Source organism: Phyllopteryx taeniolatus, chromosome 17 (genome assembly GCF_024500385.1).
Source record: "Phyllopteryx taeniolatus isolate TA_2022b chromosome 17, UOR_Ptae_1.2, whole genome shotgun sequence".
NCBI classification, from domain to species: Eukaryota; Metazoa; Chordata; class Actinopteri; order Syngnathiformes; family Syngnathidae; genus Phyllopteryx; species Phyllopteryx taeniolatus.
In genome coordinates, this window is record NC_084518.1 from 12,597,684 (window position 1) to 12,620,194 (window position 22,511).

The following is a 22,511-nucleotide window of genomic DNA, read 5'->3' on the forward strand; positions in this document are numbered from 1 at the left end:
TCAGTAAGCTGCAGTAATATTAGTCATTTTTTGCAGAGGATAAAGAATTTATACCTGTGAGTATGTCATATTCTCTGTCATCATGTGTTCATCTACTGTTTGTGTTCAAATACCCGTTGCTTAAAGACTTTGTCCTGGCTGATCCGCTAATATAATCAGCCACTAAACTACTGTAGATAGTACGAGTTTCTCTTGGCAAAATTGTTCTCATTACAAACCACGTTCTGATGTCGGCTATTAACGGGGCTCCTTTGTCTACAACGGTCACAACATATTATTACATATTATTATTATGATTATTATTATGGTCAAAACAATGTTTTGAGGTTACGAACGGCATGTAACATAAAAATTGGTCCCACAACAAAAGAAACCACTCTTAGTTACTGCAGTAACCATTTACCATTTACTTTTATTTGACTGTTTTGTATTTCTGACCAGTTTGTTTTTCAAACAAATATTTACTGTACTTATGACTAGCTTAGATTAGTAATAGACTACAGCACGTTATGTTGCCACCTTAGAAACGGAAGTCCGTCGTAAACCGAGGACCCCGTATAACCAAATGCCCTAACTGTAGTGCATTGTGTCCAATCAGGCATATGGCAAACTTGTAATCGGTGGCCATAACCAATCTGCATATGGCATGCTAAAATGGAGGACTGAGAGAGAACTAAATGAAAAGTGTCTACAATATCAGCTTCTTGGGACTTGTGGAACTGTTGTGTCGGTTGCGTAGTGACTGTAATCAGATACAACTGCAGAGCGCCCCACACCTAAGTCTTCTACCATTTTGATCAATTGAGGAAGCAAAATTAATGTGCTAATCCAAATCCACCTGCTTTTATAAATGTTTACATATGTGTGGTGCCAGATACAAATAATATATCTATATTTTTTAATACACGTAACCTGCAGTGAAATTGTCTTTGTTCTTCCCATCCTGTCCTTTTCTCAGGCACTGTCTCTTTGAGGTTTTCAGCCTCACTGAAGGCATTCCAATAGATTAATCAATTGGGCAAAGCCGTGTGTGTGAAACGTAAGAGTCATTCCCTCGGGATACACGTACAAAAATACACATATACACACACAAATAGACAATATATGTTATTTGTTTCGCTCTCCGCTGTCTCTGAGGAGATACTTGGTTCTGTCCTCTCTTGTGGTGCTCTTTTTTTGGGAAGCTTATGCATTTCAGCGAGCCGCTTGTCGGACTGCCTCATGTCATAACTTATTTCTTCTCGAAGGACAGTCCTGTCTGGGCCTTTCGCGACTGATTACACTGCTGTCAGTCAGCAGCGGGTGTGAACCTTCAGCGTTGTTTGCATGGATGATTGCTTGGATGACACCTAGCACGGACTCATCAATAACAGCAGAGCTACAGGATTGCCAAATCTTTGCAAGATGCCCATATTGCGGTGGACTAAATTAAAGTGGACATATTGTAAATGCAGTTTTGAGGGGCTCTTTTGATAAAGATATTCTTATACCTCATATAGAGACACACTGTTGTTTCAGCAGTTGTCTAATCATGTATTCTGTCTTTGTCCTTTTTCTTTTCTGTTTTTTTTTCTCTTCCTTCCTCTCGCTGTCTCTTTTGTCTTCTTGGGGACACCAGTGATGGCTTCCAAAGGCAAAGTCAGAGGTGAGTGGTGGCCATGTTTAGTTTAGCTCTATTTCAGTAAATTATTAGATGTGTGGCCTGTTAGCCTAGTTTCCACCAAGCACTACGGTTAACATTGGCGAATTAGGAATGGCACACATACAGTACTGTATATTGCATTTCTTTTGTAAAGGGTTCCCAAATATCCAACCTATATTGTCCCACATTTCAGTACCTTTTTGTAGGTTCCCAGTGGTCCACTTTGGTTTGCTTGTGGAAGATGCAGCTGGACCATCTGCCTTCCATTCCCTCTTTCATGTTATAATAGAAGCCATTAAAGTAGGACTCTGGATTACAAGGAAAGAAAGATTCAAAGTCTTATTTGTTCATGGGACGTGTCAGGACACTGCCTGGTACCATGTCTTGTCTTTGTTTAATATTTGGCAATTTACATACAGTACTGTATGTAACTGTCTCAAAACAGGTAAAACCCAAGCCTGATCAGGATTTATTGCTTTAAACCGTGTCATGGCGAAATGAAATATAGTGCCTAGTGGAAACAATAGCTTCAGCTGTACTTTCATGATTCTTAGGTTTAATAGTTACTTCATACTGTATGTAGCAGAGTGGCATGGACTTGCTGAGTGGTAATAATCCAAAGATATGTTTCCACCAAGTGGTACAGTTGAACTCTGACTTTCACCCACTGGGTTTGTTGACGGTATTGTATCTAATGGACATAATTATCTGTCATTCAATCAACATACTGAAGTGTGTCTAGCGCTATGCTTTTGGAAATGGAATGGTGTAAGAAAAGTGGTATGGTACTGATCAGTTCTTGGGCCACCACCAATTTTGACAGTAGAAATGCAAAAATGCAATTCTTACCAAGCTAAACCAAATTGCTTGGTGGAAATCATCAAGGTTGCTGTCAATGTGCTGTCTACAAGAAGCTGATTAATAGATTAGTCTAGTTTAGTGTGCATTAAGCAGCACATGAACTTTGTTTCATTAACAGTGCATATATACATAACCTAACTCAGTAGTGTCTCATACCATGCTCTGTACAACCACTATGTAGGGATGATTTTCTTAAAATTGAGAAGATTGGAGTGTTAAATCGTCAATTATGCCCAATTATTTTCTAACTAGATGTTAAGCAGAGGTGTACGATTCTTACAGGAACACAATAAATCCTCTCCCAATTCATGGCTGTTAAGAAGTCTTTTTGTGTGAAGTAATGGAAAGGTTTGCTAGCCTTCCAATAGAGCTGGTTATCTGCTCCAATGAGACATTCTCTATACAGTATAGAAATATATATTAGAATCCAAAGTGTTGTAAGCATTTAAAGGGATTCCTACTTTCAAGCTTCTCCTTTCCCTTCTGCCATCATCATCATCATCAGCAGCAGCAGCAGCAACAATAATGGTAGTACTGTAAATGCAACCTCATGTCTGATCCCATTACTCTTCATCATTGCCCCTCTTGAGTGTGGTTGGCAAACTGTTTACACTATCTACAGGCCAGAATCTGACAAATATAAGATACAATTGCCCATAACCTGGCAATCATTCTTTGTTACATAAACTGCTAGTGTAGGAAATGCCTCCCACTTCAAATAAGGCCACAGATGTTATGGAATTGAAAGTCAAGCACAGTGTCCCTTTGGTTTCACTAAGATTATTTTGTCATGTATGAGTATTTGTTTTAGTATGATAAAGTATAGTTTCATTGCTCCTGGGGTCCCCTACAGTTCTGAAGAGTCGCCTGCTTTCAAATCCCTTGTAAATAAAACTCTGGGAAAATGGGTATTGTGCATTTGTTCTTCAAAGAGCCAAGCCAGTTTATTCATTGTACATGCTTCAGGAACCACTGAGTAAATCACAATCCTCATTTTGCCTACAATAATGGTAATATGTGATGACAAATCCGTTGCAAGAAAACCATAAAATGACCATTAGATGTAAGAAATGATATTGAAATAAAATAAAATTATTATAATATTGACGATTGTAGCTTACAGCTATTGAAACCCCATATTTCACCATCTGAGGAAATTAGAATATTGCAAAAGAAACTATCAAAATAATTTTTACATTTTAGATATTGTATCGAAGTGATCCAATCGACAACCATATAGATATTTGTCAAACTACAACTACATAACTTTGGGTTGTAGAAATAATTAAAAAGTAATAAGTGGAAATAATTTGTAATAATAAACACCAAAAATCATCTCTGTAGTTAGAAATGTAGCCTATTCAGATAATGTTTGGCATGCCTTTTAAAACACATACTTCACACTCATCCTTTTATGATGTTATCCATCCATCCATCCATTTTCTGAGCTACTTATCCTCACAAGGGTCGCGGGAGTGCTGGAGCCTATCCCAGGTATCATCGGGCAGGAGGCGGGGTACACCCTGAAGCGGTTGACAGCCAATCGCAGGGCACATATAAACAAACAACCATTCGCGCACACATTCACACCTATGGACAATTTAGAGTCTTCAATTAACCTACCACGCATGTTTTTGGGATGTGGGAGGAAACCAGAGTGCCCGGAGAAAACCCACGCAGGCACGGGGAGAACATGCAAACTCCACACAGGCGGGGACGGGGATTGAACCCCGGTCTTCAGAACTGTGAGGTAAACGCTCGAACCATTCGACAATACATGTGGCGGTTGTCGTGCCGCCTTTTACGATGTTATATTTTTCTCAAATTGTTATACTCATGTGCTAAGTGAGATTCACTGTCAAGCTAGCTTCTGTAAACTATTTTTATTTTATTTAATTTAATTTAATTTAATTTTGTATTTTTATTTTTTTTAAATATATCCGTCAAACTGTTTCAAAATGATAAGCGGTGCTTTTAAAAGGAGCCCTCTCATCTTGCAGGGAAAGTTCTCCCTGTGGGATATGGCACATTTCTTTGGATCATTCCTAAATGAACAGTATGTGTCAATATATTAAAGAATCACACTATGAAATGGTGTTGATTCAGGCAATTTGGGAGTTTAACTTTGGTGATGGTGATTAGTCACAATTCCCTTGTGAACAATTTCTGTTCATCTCCCAAAGTGCATTTCTTCTTGTGACCGAAAAAAGTAATTTCTCCTCTGTGTCACTTCCAGGAGAGATTTTGAATTCCAGTACCCCATTTATAACTGATTCCGTTGACCTTATGCTTTTATGACATTTCATTTACAAAACCAATTAAGGCAGGAAGCGTATGAAGGGTTGCTAATGCTTCATTGAAGGCCTTACAGCTGAAGAGGGTACTAAGAGGAATACTGTCCTTATGGGCAGAAAATAGGGGAAAATTTGTTATTTTGCCATTGGAAAAAAATGAGCGATGGGCATAAGTGATTAAGGATTGTGTCTTGAAGCAATTGAGGCAAAATGGAGTGCACTGCTTGGCTGCAACCAACTTAGGCGCTGTTGGTTCAGTCTCGACTTGTTTGCTGTCAAAAGAAGATGGCATGACGTCAGCTCCTAGCAGTTGAGCTCCATTCACGCGACTGAACTCCTCAGGCAGAATCAATCTGCTGACTACAACACTGGCATGGAAACAGGAGTTCATAACATAAAGATTTGTCCAAAATACCCACAGAATAATCTAAATAACGCAATATAATATTGAACACTAATCCTTACAATAATCATAATTTAGAAATAACAATGAATTATTTTTCCCCCACAGTCGATCAAGGAAATGCCCATGCTTAAGAGCTACAATCCAAGTTAAAAGTTTGGACGCACCTTCTCATTTATAGTATTAGCAAGTGTGTTCAACGTTGTAACCATATATGGCAGTGCATTTTTCATCTGTAACACAAGACAGTCTAAATCCGGGATGGGCAACTTAAATGATGGTGGGGGCCACAATTTTGCATCAGCGCTACCAGGGGGCCACATAGAGACGCACACTTCCTCACCAAATATCTGACAAAAATGTCATTTTAAGTCTGTTTTTTTTTCATGGAACCAATGTTCATCACAGTATCCTAATGTATTTATTGTTCAAATGCATGTATAAAAGATCCAGTCTTCACCCACAAAAGGTTTGAAGCAAACAACAAAATAACCACATATTGAGATTTTCTTTTTCAGTACAAAGGGCTCTCGTGCATTAATATTGGCACAAAACTGCTCAACAGCAAACCAACATTAAGTGTAAGAAGCCATTTTGTGCGTTTTTCACCAAAATCAAGTCACTCAAAGATTTTAATATTATACTATGTTGCTGCATGTCATTCAAAATCCCCAAATTAATAAGCCCTGTATGATACAGTGCAGTATAGGGCACACAGAAGTTTACTTAAACTCAGAACACACAAAATACGACCAAGAGTGGAATTTTATGGTATATCTAATGAACAACTACAACTACAAACTACAAAAAGAAAATAACACTAAGGGTAAACGAAAGAAAGAAAATGAGGCGTACAAAAATGGAAAAGATGACATCGTGTGTGGTCGCTGGGCTAAAATAAATGAGCGCGTGAGCGTTTAATGCGTTGAGTCAGAGCGAGAGAAGGCAAAGTTGGGATTTCGTATGAAGCTAGTAATTTCCCCACAATTATTAAGCACTGATGTTGTACATCATGGTAAGGATTGCAGTGTCGACTCACGAACGCAGATCAGCTGGTCTTTGGAGGCTCCGGAAGCAAGGCGACAGATTTGGTTGTAGATGAAAAAGATGTAGAAAAATAAAAACAAAGGGTACAAGAGAGGTGGGAGAAGAAAAATGGCTGGTCGTCACGCCTTCTTGGGAGAACCAGACGTCTCTCTTCCTGGCTGTTTCGTGGCTCGCTGGCAATTTCAGAGCGATCCCGCTTGGCTGGGAGCGGACCCAGTACCTTCGTAGTAGCGGCTCTGATCGCTTAGCGGAGGCCCACGTTTAGGCTGGGAAGCCATGTCCGTTCGATCCCGGCTCGTGTTTACCAAGCCGTGTGCCCACACAAAAGGGGAAACTGGGGAGGGGTGGCCGACGGCCAGCCCGGCTGACGAGCTGCCCGCAAGGTACGAGGAGAGGAAAAACAAGACTAGCCTGAACTCAACTCCCAGAGAACGGTGTGAGTTTAGAGTTAAATACTCCAGGGGCGGGGCGTAGGAAGAGGGAGTCTCGACATGGAAAAGACCACACCCATCAGCCTGAATCTTGTCTACAAATTTGAGTAAATGGATTTGAAAATAATATTAATCTAAAACACTCCCAACTTTGTACTCTCACGCATAGGATCATTGTTTAAACTTTGGTCGTGGCAGATCGGTTGCTTATTGTTCAATACAACATTTCGTACTGTTTGATTTCAAATCATGAACAGCTTTCAAAATCTTGCAGAGGACCTGTCAAGGTGAGAATGGGGACACAGACACCAAGGCATACATTTGAAATAGTTTGCCTTGATATAAAAACGGACATTTTATCTTCCGTTAACAAACATCAAAAGCACGTCCACAAGTTCTGGCACTTGCAGTTCTGCTCAACGCCAGTTAGTGGCGCCTCACGTGCAGGTTTGAATATTAACCACAAAGTCTCCCCCAACCATTTGGTCCGGGAAGGCGTATTTTGAAGACAGGAATCAAGATTTGACGGGAAGCTGCTAATTAGGTTAAGGCCCACTTGACGTACACCAGGCATTGTCCTAGTTGCAGTCTCACAGCAGGGCAGTGTGGAGGGGTGGGGTTCTCAAGTGGTTCCGAGTCTCGGTGGCACCTCAATTTGCGGAGCGCATGTCCGCTACATATCCCCACTTTGTTGGTGAACGTTCGGCTCGATGTCGGGTTTCGGTGACGTCTCCTTGGAAGGTGGCACAGGTTGCCAGGTACACACAGCAATGCAGTTACCGGAGTACAACATTAGTGCATCACCCTCCAAACCCCCACCCCTTTTCAGCTATAACAGGTGTCCATGACAGGTTCGTGCTCAATGTGTGTGTCTATATGTGAATATAGATGTCAATGTTGTTTCTATGTGGTGAGGTCAAGAGATTGTGCAGTTGAGAGAGACAGGGGGAAAGACTACCACAAACGTTGACAGAGTCTTTGTAAGGCTCTTCAAAAAAAGAGAGAGGAGACGAGAAGGGAAAAAGGAAAAAAAAAGTCATTCAGCCCAGCTCCCTCCTAGCAAACAGAGGGAGTCTCCAAAAACAAGAAAAAGGGAAAAACAAAAACTCTATTATAAGGGGTGAACCACTCAAATAGTAAACCAAAAAGAAGAGGTGAAACACAAGGTGTTCTAGTCTGTACGAAGGAAAGGAAAGACCTGAGGTGGGCTGGATTGGTGGGGCCTGTCAGGGCCACTGAGAGTGACGCCCAGCTAATGAAGAAAGACACATTCAAGGTTAGAGTGACAGCTGAATGGATGGACCAATGATGAGGGCTGGGGCCCGTAATGAGCGACTCATATGGCGCAGTTTTCCATCTCACCGAGGGGTCTTGCTGTCTCGAAAGCTTGCAAAAATGGTCGCGAGAGCGCCCACTGGTGGACATCTTCAGCGTTTCCGGTGTGCACATCCCTTTCGTCAAGCTGTCATCTGGCTGCGATTTTGGTAGCGGCGACGCATCCAGGAGGCTCAGCCCCCCTTTCGTTAAGCTGTCATCTGGCTGCGATTTTGGTAACGCCGACACATCCAGGAGGCTCAGAGCATAGCACATGGAGGACTCTCTATTGTGTTCTGGCCGAGTCAGGGGCCGGCGCACCTGTGGATAAATCTCACGCCTAGTATAGTCAATTAATGGCATGAAACGACTTAGCAGATCTTGTCAAATGAGCAAAGATACTGACTTGACAGGTGACACGGACACAGGATGAATTATGGAATGTGGCCCTATTGTCCAATGTAGCCACACTCACGAGCTTAAGTGGGTGTTCACCAAAGCAAGGAGGCGAATTGTCATTTCGCAGTGTTGAAGGTTGAGTGTACTGCTGTCTTGCTGTTCTTTGTCATGCAGTAGGTCAAACACGTCCTCGGACATGACAGTGATGTCTGCTGCAGTATCCACGAGTCCGTCATATTGGAACGTACGTTCAAGTGTGGTTGTCAAGTAAAATTTCCCTGATGCGTCATTAACGGTGATCTTACCTAGAAGACGGCGAAATGGCTGCATGTCTTTTTTGTTTGACAGGTAGCTTGAGTCATTCAGTGAGTCACAGGGCATGGTCAGAGACTGTCGAGGTCTGATTTTGGTCCGCGAATTTTGATTTTAGTAACGGGTGTTACCTGGTCATCGCAGTGGTCGGTTATGTGCTTGTCATCGTTAATTGGAGAATCAGCCGAATGCACAGAGTCATCACGGCGGGCTGACCGGGCTCTGGGGTGTGGCCTCCAAGCAGGGGCTCAGGCTGTCATAGGTCTTGCTTCATATTATTCGCCGAGCTACGGATGATCTCAAGGATAGCATGTGCAGCAGTACCACAGTAATAAACTTGTGGCGTTTTGAGGCTCTCCTGTTTAACAGTAAGAGCCGCCAGGAAGCCGGTTGGGGCCTCTGGATCATCAAATTCTTGAGACAAAGCCTGACAGAGGGCTTGATAGTTTGACAATACATGTGGCGGTTGTCGTTCGATTAAGCTACTTACTTCCTGGTTAGATTTAAGCTACAATCTATTGTCTGTAGTAGCGGAAGGAAATCGTTTAAGGTAAAAGTCAATGTCTCTCAGGTACCAGCCGTAGCGACACCCCCGACTTGGAGGAGAACTGCAGTACAGTTTCAAAACTGCACGTGTGGGTCGAGTATAAAGGCAAACTGTGCGCGGGGTAGCTGCAGTGACGTCAGCGCGGTCACTGCCCGCGTGAGTATAAAGAAGCCTTTACTGTTTTTGATCTCAAGGGCACAAAAATTAAAAGCTATATATGCTTTGATTTAAGCTACAATCTATTGTCTGTAGTAGCGGAAGGAAATCGTTTAAAAGTCAATGTCTCTCAGGCTGTGTCGTGTGAACCGTCAGATTTAGGTTCGAACCTCGGAATGTTGCGCGCAATTCTGTCTAAATCTTTTAAGCACATACCTCTAGTAACGCCAGGAGAAGAGACAAACGCAGGGGTGGCATTGAGGCAGGCTGCAGTTCGCGTGGCGAGCTCCCGACGTGGCAGTGCCAGGGTCATCGATTGGTCAGGCGTCTTTGGAGGCGCTCGTCAGTAGCTTGCTACTACGTGGCTAACGGCTAACTTCGTCAAGGAGGGGGTCGGAGGTTACGTCCTGACGCAAACGTCCATGAGGTGGCAGTCGAGCGCACAGACCAACCGAAGAAGAGCCACATGACGTCACGTGGACGGCAAAGATGGCGGACGACAGAAGCCTCTAAGTGTTACGCGAACGACTACATGGCGAACCTCGTGGTTGCAATACACAACGCAGACAGACAAAATGGCGGCCACCGCAATTGCAATGTGTTTTCCCCCCACACAAAAGAATTAACACTCTTAATTTTACTGAGAGGCCAATCTTAGTTTTCTCATGTTAGCAAGCACTACAACGCTGTGTCTACGGTACGGAATGCTGCTCAACACAGATTCCGTTTAGACATGCCACACACAGATGACGGGCGATGTGTCGATCTTACTGAAAATATCTTGTATTTTTGTGTTCTGAATTCAAAAACTTGAAATCTCCTCATGTGGGTTGCATCGATATGTAGCAGTTATAGGTCAAATAAGAATTAAATTAATTTAGGAAAAGTAATAAGCCACGGGAGCTACGTTTGCGTTACTGCCGGTTTATCGTGATTTAAAATTTAATTCTTAAAATCAAACTAATGTCTCGGAAAAGGGCACCACATCACTTTTTACAAGTTTAACGTTAGGCAAAATGACGACAAACCTTTTTAATCAGTCTCATAATCTGGAGGTTGCTACACTCTACGACATTTTGAGTCCTAGTTTACAGAAGTTTACTTAAACTCAGAACACACACAAAATACGACCAAGAGTGGAATTTTATGCTATATTTAATGAAACACACAACTATAACTACAAACTACAAAAAGAAAATAACACTAAGGGTAAACAAAAGAAAGAAAATGAGGCATACGAAAATGGAAAAGAGGACATCGTGTGTGGTCGCTGGGCTAAAATAAATGAGCGTGTGAGCTTTTAATGCATTGATTCAGAGAGTGAGAAGGCAAAGTTGGGATTTCGTATGAAGCTAGTAATTTCCCCACAATTATTAAGCACTGATGTTGTACATCATAGTAAGGATTGCAGTGTCGACTCACGAACGCAGATCAGCTGGTCTTTGGGGGTGGTCGTCCTTTGGAAGCGGCTCCGCAAGCAAGGCGACAGATTTGGTTGCAGACGAAAAAGATGTCGAAAAATAAAAACAAAGGGAACAAGTGAGGGGGGAGAAGAAAAATGGCTGGTCGTCACATCTTCTTGGGAGAACCGGCCGTCACTCTTCCTGCCTCGCTGGCAATGTCAGAGCGATCCCGCTCGGCTGGGAGTGGACCCGGGACCTTCGTAGTAGCGGCTCTGATTGCTTAGCGGAGGCCCACGTTTAGGCTGGGGAAGCCATGTCCGTTCGATCCCGGCTCGCGTTTAACAAGCCGTGTGCCCACACAAAAGGGGAGGGGTTGCCGATGGCCAGCCCGGCTGGCGAGCTGCCCTCAAGGTACGAGGAGAGGAAAAACAAGACTAGCCTGAACTCAACTCCCAGAGAAAGGAGTGAGTTTAGAGTTAAATACCCCAGGAAGAGGGAGTACCGACTTGGAGAAGACCACACCCATCAGCCTGAATCTTGTCTACAAATTTGAGTAAATGGATTTTAAAATAATATTAATCTAAAACACTCCCAACATTTGATCTTCTGTTAACTTGCAGTTCCTCTCAACGGCAGTTGGTGGTGCCTCACGTGCAGGTTTGAATATTAATCACATAGTCTCCCCCCAACCATTTGGTCCGGGAAGGCGTCTTTTTAAGATAGGAATCAAGATTTGACGGGAAGCTGCTAATTAGGTGGTCCACTTGATGTACACCAGGCATTGTCTTAGTCACAGTCTCACAGCAGGGCAGCGTGGGGTTCTCGGGTGGTTCCGAGTCTCTGTGGCACCTCAATTTGCGCAGTGGATGTCCGCTACAGCGTTAAATATGTGCATGGTTTTGGAGGACACATCTCCTCCTGCACTTTAAATGCACTGTCAATGATTGTCAAAGAGATCTCAAAGAAAAACAAATTGCTGTTGTTTGTGTACTTTTGTTGAGCTCGACCAATAGATCTGCTGTTCTTCAGTACGCAGCATGCAATGCTGAGCTTTTTTTTTTTGTAATAAGGACCTTAATCATTATCGTTTAAGTGTGTTTATTTTAACCGTAGTTCGGTGAATGTGTTTCTTAATTAGCTGTCGGGTTAAATTTTTGTTGCACGTTATTAACATGAAACTGTGACTTGTGACATAACATCCCGGTCAGTTCCATTGATTGTTAAGCAGCGGTTAGCATTAACTGGCATCTCACCTGGATATGCTAGCATCCTAGTAATGATGCAATATTTTCTCCTTCATCTTGAAGTTGTCGCTTCCCTGAGCGACTCACCGGCTCCACAAAATCAACCGTTTGACTGCGTCTCTATATTTTTCTCGTCTAATGTTCAATAACCTGTGGAAGCGCTACAAAGTGATTTCTCCCATCTCGTGGTGAACAGTCTAAGTACAACTTAGAATTTATTATTTATGGTGGTGAAAGGAGTTTTATGTTCCAAAATTAATTGAGGGGCCACTTCAAGTGTGGCCCGTAGGGTCTAATTATGAGGTGTATTCACGAGTCACACCATCCATCAATCCATTGTCTTCCGCTTGTCCGAGGTCGGGTCGCGGGGGCAGCAGCCTCAGCAGGGAAGCCCAGACTTCCCTCTCCCCAGCCACTTCCTCTAGCTCTTCTGAGGGGATCCTGAGGCCTTCCCAGGCAAGCCGAGAGACGTAGTCTCTCCAGCGTGTCCAGGGTCGTCCCCGGGGTCTCCTCCCGGCGGGACGTGCCCGGAACACCTCACCAGGGAGGCCTCCAGGAGGCATCCTAAACAGATGCCCGAGCCACCTCATCTGGCGCCTCTCAATGCGGAGGAGCCGCGGCTCTACTCTGAGCCCCTCCCGGATGACTGAGCTTCTCACCCTATCTCTAAGGGAGAGCCCGGACACCCTGCGGAGAAAATTCATTTCGGCCGCTTGTATGAAAGAAGATCTAAGACCAGATGAAGATAAGATCTAAGATCTTGTTCTTTCGGTCACGACCCACAGCTCGTGACCATAGGTGCGGGTAGGAACGTAGATCGACTGGTAAATCGAGAGCTTCGCCTTTCGGCTTAGCTCCTTCTTCACCACAACGGACCGATACAAAGTCCGCATCACTGCAGACGCTGCGCCGATCCGCCTGTCGATCTCCCGTTCCATTCTTCCCTCACTCGTGAACAAGACCCCAAGATACTTGAACTCCTCCACTTGGGGCAGGATCTCATCCCCAATCTGGAGAGGGCACTCCACCCTTATCCGACTGAGGACCATGGTCTCAGATTTGGAGGTGCTGATTTTCATCCCAGCCGCTTTACACGAGTCACACAATTCACACAAATGTTTTTCAGTAACAAGGTGAGCATGCATAAATTTAAGCCTGCTTCCCTCTCCTATGAGAGAAACGTCTAAGGTTTTTGTTTTTTCCTTTTTATTTTTGCTCATTTCTCACCTCTCACTCACCTTGCAGCTGTCAGCTTCACTACATTTTTCCAGGTGGAAGAAACCCATGAATGCATTCGTCATCGAGACCAATTTAGCTCCATTTTAAAACCATCCATTGTGTGCCCTTGGCTCCAAAAAAAGGACTGTGCGATCCCTGAATCTGGATAAGAGGACACTTGATCCCACCTTGAACATCTTCCACTCAGGTTTATATCTTTGCTCTTCAAATTGATGTTTGTGAATCAAGGGCAAATTATATTTATGTCCAATAAAAGGCCTGGCTGTGAAATTGTCTAGCGTGCATGGTATTTTATTTCAACACCACATTGATCGAGAGGTCATTTAATGTTGTAGAAAGAAAACGTCCTAGCTTCTTTGGTTTTTTATTTATTTATTTATTTATTTGTACCTCCTATGCCAACAGTTTAACTTTGGAGAACATTTCTCATAGGGACTTGAACAGCCCATAACATGCTGACCTTATTAAGTGACGCAGCCATGCGCCCTCTTCATCAGGGCCACGGCAGTGAATGGTTCCCCATTATGCTGCCCTGCTGTGTCAAAATGACACAGGTCATTGTTAAAAGAACGTACTGCAAGTCATTGAGGGGGGATTTTTGGTTAATACGGGTGTTAAGGCCTCTTTATACTCCCGAGCGGCCGACAACGCCCACATTGCATCACGTGACCGACACATTGGGCCGTGCGGCCACCTATGCGTCACTTGACGCGCACACGGCAAAAATTGTTGCTGCGGGTAGAACGCCGCGGAGATCATCTCTCGTGATTGGTCCATTTTAGTCACATGCTGTGATGACGTACTCAGTTCCTCTTGGTTCCACATACCACCTATGCTGCCGCCTTCTTGATCGATTTTGCAGCATAATTAAACGTATCATCTGGTCATCTAGTTCCATTTGTTTGAGCTGACACTGTTCCGTGGTCGTCACTGTTGTTGCTTTGTTCCTTGCTACGGAAAGGAAAGGAAAAACGGCTACCGGAAATGGCCCAAAAATGCAGAGGAAACTCCACCTTGTGGTGTCCTAGCCAATACCAGCCGAGCGACACCTCCGACTTGGAGGAGAACTGCAGTACAGTTTCAAAACTGCACGCGTGGGTCGACTATAAAGGCAAACTGTGCGCGGGGTAGCTGCAGTGACGTCAGCGCGGTCACCGCCCGCGTGAGTATAAAGAAGCCTTTACTGTTTTTGATCTCAAGGGCACACAAATTAAAAGCTATATATTATATGGAAAGTGCTGTGAAAAATCAATAATTGCATTTGTCCCCTTTCTGGTTTCTGGTCTTTTCATGAACTGCAAGTTGAAGGCAGCATAGTCTGACGTTTGCATGCAGGATTTTTGGGTAGACAGCAGAATTAATTACTACATTAATTACAGTGAGTAATCCAGGTCCTGAAAAAGCAATGCAACACCCAGACCATTACACTGCCACCAGCACGTTTTTGACAAGTGATGTGTTATTTTTCTAGATGTAACAGGCTCCTCGAATTCATAAAATAATAATCTCAACTTTGGTTTCCAGTTCACAGAATCTTTCTCCGTCTTTGTGTGGTTTATTTTTCAGTAGTGGTTTTCACCTTGGAAACCCCCCGCCCCCATGGATGCCATTTTGTCCAGTGTCTTTCTCATAACTGAGTCATGAACACTGACCTTAACTGAGGCCAATGACGCCCGCAGTTCTTTGAATGTCATTCTGGGTTCGTTGGTGACCCCCTGGATAAGTTGCCGTTACACTCCTTGAATAATTTTGGTGGCTGAACACTCCTGGGAATGTTCACCACAGTTCCCAGTTTTCTGCATTTGTAGATAATGGCTCAGGGTTCACTGGAGTCCCAGAGCCTTGGAAATTGCTGTGTAAAAAAAAAAAATTCCAGACTGATAGAATTCTGTCATTTTGTTTCTTATTTGTTCCTGATTTTCTTTGTATCGTGACACGATGTGCTTCCATTTTATATCTCGACGTCTACTTAACTATTTAAGTGACTTCTCCATTCAACAAATCTGATGATCATTTAGAAACTGCATTTTGTATTTACTTAGGTTGTCTTTGTGTGACATATTAATACTGGCTTGATAATCTTAAATATCGTAAATGTAATTAATGTGCAATGGATACTTTTTCACAACAATATACTGTATAGCCATAATGTTGACAAATTCACTGAACAAATGACAAAGAACAGCAAACACAAATATATACATATATATATATATATATATATATATATATATACGAATATATTACAACATATACATAACGCATCAATCGGAACGAGACACAGTAATAAGCAACAACAACAATGGAGTACAAATCTCCTGTATATCATTTTTGGTGTTGGCATTACATTCAAAGGAGACTTCAGGCAGCAAAATAAATGGACAGCTGCAAGAAAGTGGAGACTGCGCGGTAAAATATTGCAGCATTAAAAGCTAAGGCACAGCAACATGTTCAGCTAACGTTGGCTTGCTTGTTTAATTGTCTCTTCTAGTCGTATTGTATCAACAAACGTTACAATAACACAGTGATATCAAGTCTGAAAAGTACCTGGTTGTGGCTGCTTTTAATGCGGTATGTGGGTTCCGTTCTGTGGAAAAGGGATATACATATGGGCAAAGTCTGTTTGATTTATACCACATCTGGTTTGGCTCATGAATAACATCATGTCTACAAAGCAAGGGCATTTCTTCTCTATATTTTGGTTAGAAAAATATGCTGGAATCCTTTCAGCGCTGTCTTCAAGATGTTTACCTTTGTATCACTAACAATTAATAACAAGCAATTGCAATTTAGATTTCACAGTGAATTCTGGTTGATTATTATTGATGAAATGGTGTAATCGTGTCAGTAGTTGATTTGAAGGGGGAAAGTGTGAAGCATGTCAAAGTGGAAGACAAGAGGACCGTGTTTTTTCAGAAAAATGGGCATATGGTAGCTGGTAGTAGTAAACAACAAAGATTTGAACTCACTTTGTATTGCTATAATGGTAATAAAAACATGTCTCTCTATTACCAACAAATGGTTCTACAGACTGTCACAAAGTGCCTGACAGCTCTTGTTTTTATATCTTTGTTGATGGAATAAACACAGGCGTTATGAGTGTAAGATATCCTTATGTTCTTTCCATTGCATTGCATTTCTTCAACTTTGGCACGAACAACCTTAGTTTTAGTCCATTTAGACCATTTAGTGGTCAATGTTTACTTTTTTTGTGACCCCACATTCTTCTCTTTGGATTTAAATGAAGCAGTTTGTTCAAATTTGCCACCAGCGGCTATTGAACATTCGTGGTCAAGGTCGGTGGGAATTCAAAAAAATGCTTTGGGGCAATTCTCATACACATACACTGATTCTGACTCCACCCTACTGTGTAATAGGAAATTTGAGCTATTTTTCGAAAAGGTCAAACTTACCATTTGCTTGTGCATACTAGGGTCGTTTTTATATGTTTGTCAATCTAAGAAAGTAATCAGCATTATGGAACGGAAATGTGTCAAATATTTGTGATCTCGATCAGTGAAGTTTTAATTTACAGCAACTTAAAAGGCAACCGGTTCGACCAAAAATCTGCCTCAATCCATTTTTCCATGGTTATACATCATAGTTGTACAGCTCAGTTGAGCTCCAGTCGTGACATAAAGGTCAGCCGCTCCAGGCTGTCCGTCTGTCTGGCTGCACTTCTCTTCTTCAATGCCTTCTGAATGCATAAATAAGGAAAGTTAGAAGACTCTTGCTTAAAAGGTCATGCCGCAGCACAGAACGCAAGCATGTGCAATTCTCTCATTGCTATTAGTTGTCTGCTAGTTTGCTTTTCCTTCAGCGCTCAGGCTTATATCTTTGGTAGAGGCACTCATTGTTCCTATAACAAAATAAATCTGGATGCAGTATTGACACTGTGTGGTTTGACTGTAATGAGTGGTTGGGAGCTACAAGTCCAAGTGATTGTCGGGAAGCTCTGTGGCCAGCCTTGATTGTTCGGCATACGCCCTTAATGGTTGAGTGAGGAAATGTATATTGATGAGTGCTTCCGTTTTAACTTTCATCTCATCTAGTGAGTCAGCTGTAGTGGGGTTGAAACATGAAGGGAAACAAATAATTTGCCATTTGAGCAGAGATTATGTTAACCTTCAGTGCCCCATCTGGAAAGCTGTAGTTCAAGCACCAGTAAGTGAAGGAAAGCTAATTTACTTATTGCATCTCTCGCTAATGTCATGCAGATGGGGAAGCTGTTGACCTGCTTCAGCTTTGGTATGTCATTCAGATGTGAAGGCAATTAAACTAACCCTCCCTTCCACCAAACCCCCCACCCCCTCTCTTGCCCTGCTCTTCAAAAGCACAATGGAGAGCAAAAACAGCATAAGCGATAGATCAAGATAAATGGGAAAGAGCAGGGAGGATATGAAAATAAGAGACAAAGAATGTGGAATTGCACCCTTCGGGGATCAAGTCCAAGAGGAAATGTGCGACAGAGCCGGGGATAGGGCGAGCGAGGGAATTGAACGACATGTGTGTGAACTGAAAAAGAAAGTAGGGGAGAGCTCCGAGTTGAAGAGAAGATCTAAATTTAGACATGGAAATCAGGAGAGAGCAGCTGCCTTCTTTCCTCAGGAGATACATTTAAATCAGGTCTGGGTGGCCAGAAGGGAGAACCAAAGAAGCTCCTCCACTGGTCAATTAGGCACACACAGGACTTCATTGTTCTAACAGAATCATCATGGCGACCCCTTTGGCCCTTTCAGTTCCAGTGGACCATTCATGCAGGGGTGTTCCTGGATGTCATTGGGCCTCCTCCTTGTGCTGCAACTTGTTACTTTGGTGAATAAAAATAATAAATGTAGTTTGTTATCTAGTGGTTTGCATGGCCTTGGATCCATTCCCATTCCATCCAGGGTGTAGTCCAGCTATGATGGCAAATGTAGACCGCTGCCAAGGCTTTAACTTGTAATGTATTTTCTATTTTGTCACCTCCAAAATGAATAAGTGAATGACTTATCCCATGCTTAACATGTTGTTTTCTTGTAATTTATTGATCTGAATAATACTTTACCTCCTTTATAGTTTGTTATTTAGGATCCTATGTAAATTGTATAACTCATCTGATACAGAAACATTAGTTTCGCTATTAAAAGGAACCTGACCCTGATTAAATGTGTTTCAACTTGACTGAACAATGGATCCATTATGCATAATACAGGTGCATCTCAATTACAAAAATTTGGACATAGAAGGTTTCCACCTGACAGTGACAATATGGAAAAGTGAATTTATTTAAGTAGTTCAATTCAATAAATGAATCTCACATACTATATACATTGACTAGACACAATGTGATACTTCATGTTTTTATTTTGGAGGGATGATCATAGCTTGCAGCTAATGAAAATCCACAATTCACCCATCCATCCATCCATTTTCTGAGCCGCTTCTCCTCACTAGGGTCGCGGGCGTGCTGGAGCCTATCCCAGCTGTCATCGGGCAGAAGGCGGGGTACACCCTGAACTGGTTGCAAGCCAATCGCAGGGCACATAGAAATAAACAACTATTCACACTCACAGTCATGCCTACGGGCAATTTAGAGTCTCCAATTAATGCATGTTTTTGGGATGTGGGAGGAAACCGGAGTGCCCAGAGAAAACCCACGTAGGTACGGGGAGAACATGGAAACTCCAAACAGGCGGGGCCGGGGATTGAACCCGGGTCCTCAGAACTGTGAGGCTGACGCTCTAACCCGTCGGTCACCGTGCCGCCACAATTCACCCTCTCAAGAAATGTAAATATTCAACGAGAAACAATCAAAATGATTTTAATATAGACTTTAGGGTGGGATTGGCCTCATTAACATTTTTTACTATGTGTGTAGTTAATCTGTAAAATACTGCATGGGTTTTGCTTCTTGAATTGAACTACTGCACGCCATTTTAAACAATAGGGATTTTCTGGAAATGTCACGTCAATGTTGCAAAAATGTAACAACCCCGAAAGAATACCTAGCTGGATAGAGGAGCAAACAAACTCATAGTAATAAAAGCATTGCTGGATTTTGAAACAATTTTTCCCACAGGAAATAATTGAAGCAGCAACAATCCATTCGGGGATCAAAAATACCACCATCATAAAACCTTTATTAACTGTACTGGCCTTTTTAGGGGACATTACTTGAGTGTTGTTTTTTTTTTCACGGAATACTCACTCTTACTGAAGTAATTATTTGGAGGATTACTTTCACTTTAGTCATATTATTCTTAAGTAATAGTGCTCTTACCTGAGTTCAGTGTTGGGCTAATCTACCCGCTTTGATTGACTATGTCATACTGTGTAAAGCCTTTCTACAACATCATCTGCGAGAGCCATCAATGTAGCAGGTTGAATATTACTTTCTCTTTGTGGCCAGAGCACAGGAAATAAAATCCATCCCATTGGCCTGAACTGTATGTATGGGCAGCCCGTCAGCGTAAATTGGGCAAAAATGAAGCAAAATTAAGTGAGGTTCAGAGAGGAAGCAATAAAGAGCGCAAGGACAGCAGTGGGTAGCTGGTAAATCACAGGGCAGAGCACGCCTCATGCAAAACTGCCATGAATAAAACATATTTCTCTCCTCCCAAAGCTCCGATCCATTTGCCTCCTCCTCGTCTTGGCTCTCTATCTCTTCCGTGCATGATTAACCTTGGGAGGCCTTAATCAACGCTGGAAATGACCCGTGCTCTTTGACTTACCCTCGTCTCCTTTCCTCATTCACCTCCTCCCAACAATTCCCCACTCCCCCCTTCAGCTTCCCACACAAGCTCAATTTGTGCATTTGTTTATTTTACCTGGGCTATCAAGAAAAGTATCTGACTTCTACTCACTTTAAACAAGGACTTTGAATCACTTTGAGTGTTTCATTTAATTTGAATGCGCCAGTTTTCCAAATAAATTCCTAATTTCTTTTCCCTATGTGTGTTTTTTTTTTCTTTTTTCTTTATGATCCTCTCCCGGGGGCTTAAGATGAGAGTTAAGTCAGGAATGAATAATCTTCCTAACCTAAGCCTTTATTCACACAGCCTTTAAAGCCCATCCTCTGGGGATGGGAACAGGGATAGATTTATGGTTATTTTTATTTACTTGTTCCCTCCCTTGGAATACACACAAACACAACACATATAGGGGCAGCACGGTGGTTAGCAACTCTGCCTCATAACTCTGAGGTTGGAGGTTTGATTCCTGGCTCTGGATTTCCTCCCACATTCAAAAAACCTAATGAGGATAAGCGGGAGCGAAAATAGATGCGTGGACAACACGTGTGCAGCCTAGCAGCAGCTGTCCATTGTGCTGAAAACTTACAAACCTCTCCATGGTGCTGAAAGCTTCACTTTGCAATTCTAGTGAAACCTGTAAAAGCAAACTTGTCTCACGTCTTGGTTCTTTTTTTTTTTTTTTTTTTTGGTTGTCATAGCGCCACCCACACATGCACACAGGTCCTCGGGGATCAACTTTTAATTTGTTTTTCTCCGTGTAGCGAGGTTTCAGTGTTGCCACTGCAGGCTAAATGCACCCCGTGATCTACTATGCTGCGGTCCAATTCATGACGTGCGAAAATGTGTTTTACATACAGACGCAACACCTTAGTGTGTTCACATAACATAATCTAATCAAGTGAATGCAATGAAGCATTTACACCCATTTAACAAATGAAGTGTCATGTGTTCTACTGTTTCTGTGTTGCAGGCATCAGCGGTCAGCATCCCCTGGTTCAGAATGTCACCGTGACAGAGGGCGGGACGGCCAACATGACATGTCGCGTGGAGTACAACGACAACACCTCCCTCCAGTGGTCGAACCCAGCACAGCAAACTCTCTTCTTTGGCGACAAGAAAGGTGAGTTGACTCAAGCTAACAACTCGTGTGGGAGGGGTCTCTTTGTGTGTGCGTGTGTGTGACACACATTAACACAATACCTATATTGAGATAAGATGTACACCACACAAGTTTTTTTCTTTTTTCCTCCTCACTCCTACCATGCATCATTTATTATTAGCGAGACCTCAGCAGCCAAACCCTCCTTTGCGTCATAATGTTTTAATAACATGTTTTGTGTCTCTCAAATGAGTGCGGTCATTTGTAAATATTTTATGATATATTTTCAGAGGACAAAACTGAAGAAATTACACTTTGCTCCAGTGTAGTCAGTGTACATCATGTATAACAGTGTAAACCTATTGTCCCTTCAAAAGAACGTAACAAACACTGTCTAAACCACAGGCAACAAAAGTGAGTACACCCCAAGGAGAAAATGTCAACATTTTACCCAAATAGATTTTTTTTGTATCAGTTGTTACCCGTGGGCAGTATGCAATCTGCATTGCTCATGAAAAATATGAACAAAGTGTAGGAATCCTCCTCCTACCCCCTGAACACGTTATCTTTGTCAAGCTGCTGTACCTCCCCCTGGAGTCCACTTGCAACCCTCAGGAGAAGCCCGCCTCACACTTTAAACAGCGCTGGTCTTGAGCATGCCTTAAGTCTTCATCTAATGGTGTTGTTGCAGCATCAAATTAGACCCCAGCATAAATTGTTGTTGACTATCAGTCTGTTTGTTAAAAGCTACAAATGAATAAATGAGCTCCATTTGCCTACTCAATTTGGTAGACACACAAAGGGTGTTCTTCCATCAATTTCTGACCCCGTCATATTCGCCTTTCAAAACCCTAAATTAACCTTGGCTGAAATATGGTTATCTGAACTCAAGCGGTTAAAATTCATGTAAACACATGTGGGCGTGGTACAAAGTTACCAGCGTTTTAATAGCTAATAAGCACAAAAGGTTTATTTCTGACCTTTTATACTCTCTTCAGTTAAGTCCCAGTAAAGCGGATTCATGGATGTTATTTTGTGGGTTCAAGTCTGCTGACTGATGGCGCGCCGCAGCGTCTCTCGGCACCATTAGTGGAGTGTAATAGAGTATGAATCACACTCTCTTGTAAGTGTCCGGATTAAGCACGTATGGGATTTACACTTCTTCCATTATCCCTTCTCTCTGCCCAACGGCTCACTTGTCTGTTTGTGTGTGTGCGTCTGTGTGCGTCGGCACTTTTTTGTCCGAGCGACTGCATGCACAAGCGAATTTCCGACTGGTTCCGTCAGAGCGGCCGTAAAAAGCAGCCCTGAACATCAAATTCAACAGCTGATGTGCTCTGCAGGTTTTTCCATATTGCACCGGGGGGGTTGAGCTCAGCGGTGTAT

The 22,511-nt window shown here is 42.7% G+C and overlaps 1 protein-coding gene across 5 annotated transcripts in view; it reads left to right on the forward strand.

Annotated features, from left to right (window-relative positions):
• cadm2a (cell adhesion molecule 2a) overlaps nt 1-22,511 on the forward strand; it is a 307,569-nt gene that overhangs the window by 202,639 nt on the left and 82,419 nt on the right. For 3 of the 5 annotated variants that reach the window (XM_061751328.1, XM_061751332.1, XM_061751329.1), the window contains exons 2-3: nt 1,619-1,645; nt 20,997-21,146. In XM_061751328.1, the coding sequence (XP_061607312.1) occupies nt 1,619-1,645; nt 20,997-21,146 (177 nt within the window). The remainder of the gene's footprint in view (nt 1-1,618; nt 1,646-20,996; nt 21,147-22,511) is intronic. The other 2 variants (XM_061751330.1, XM_061751331.1) reach the window with 1 other exon arrangement.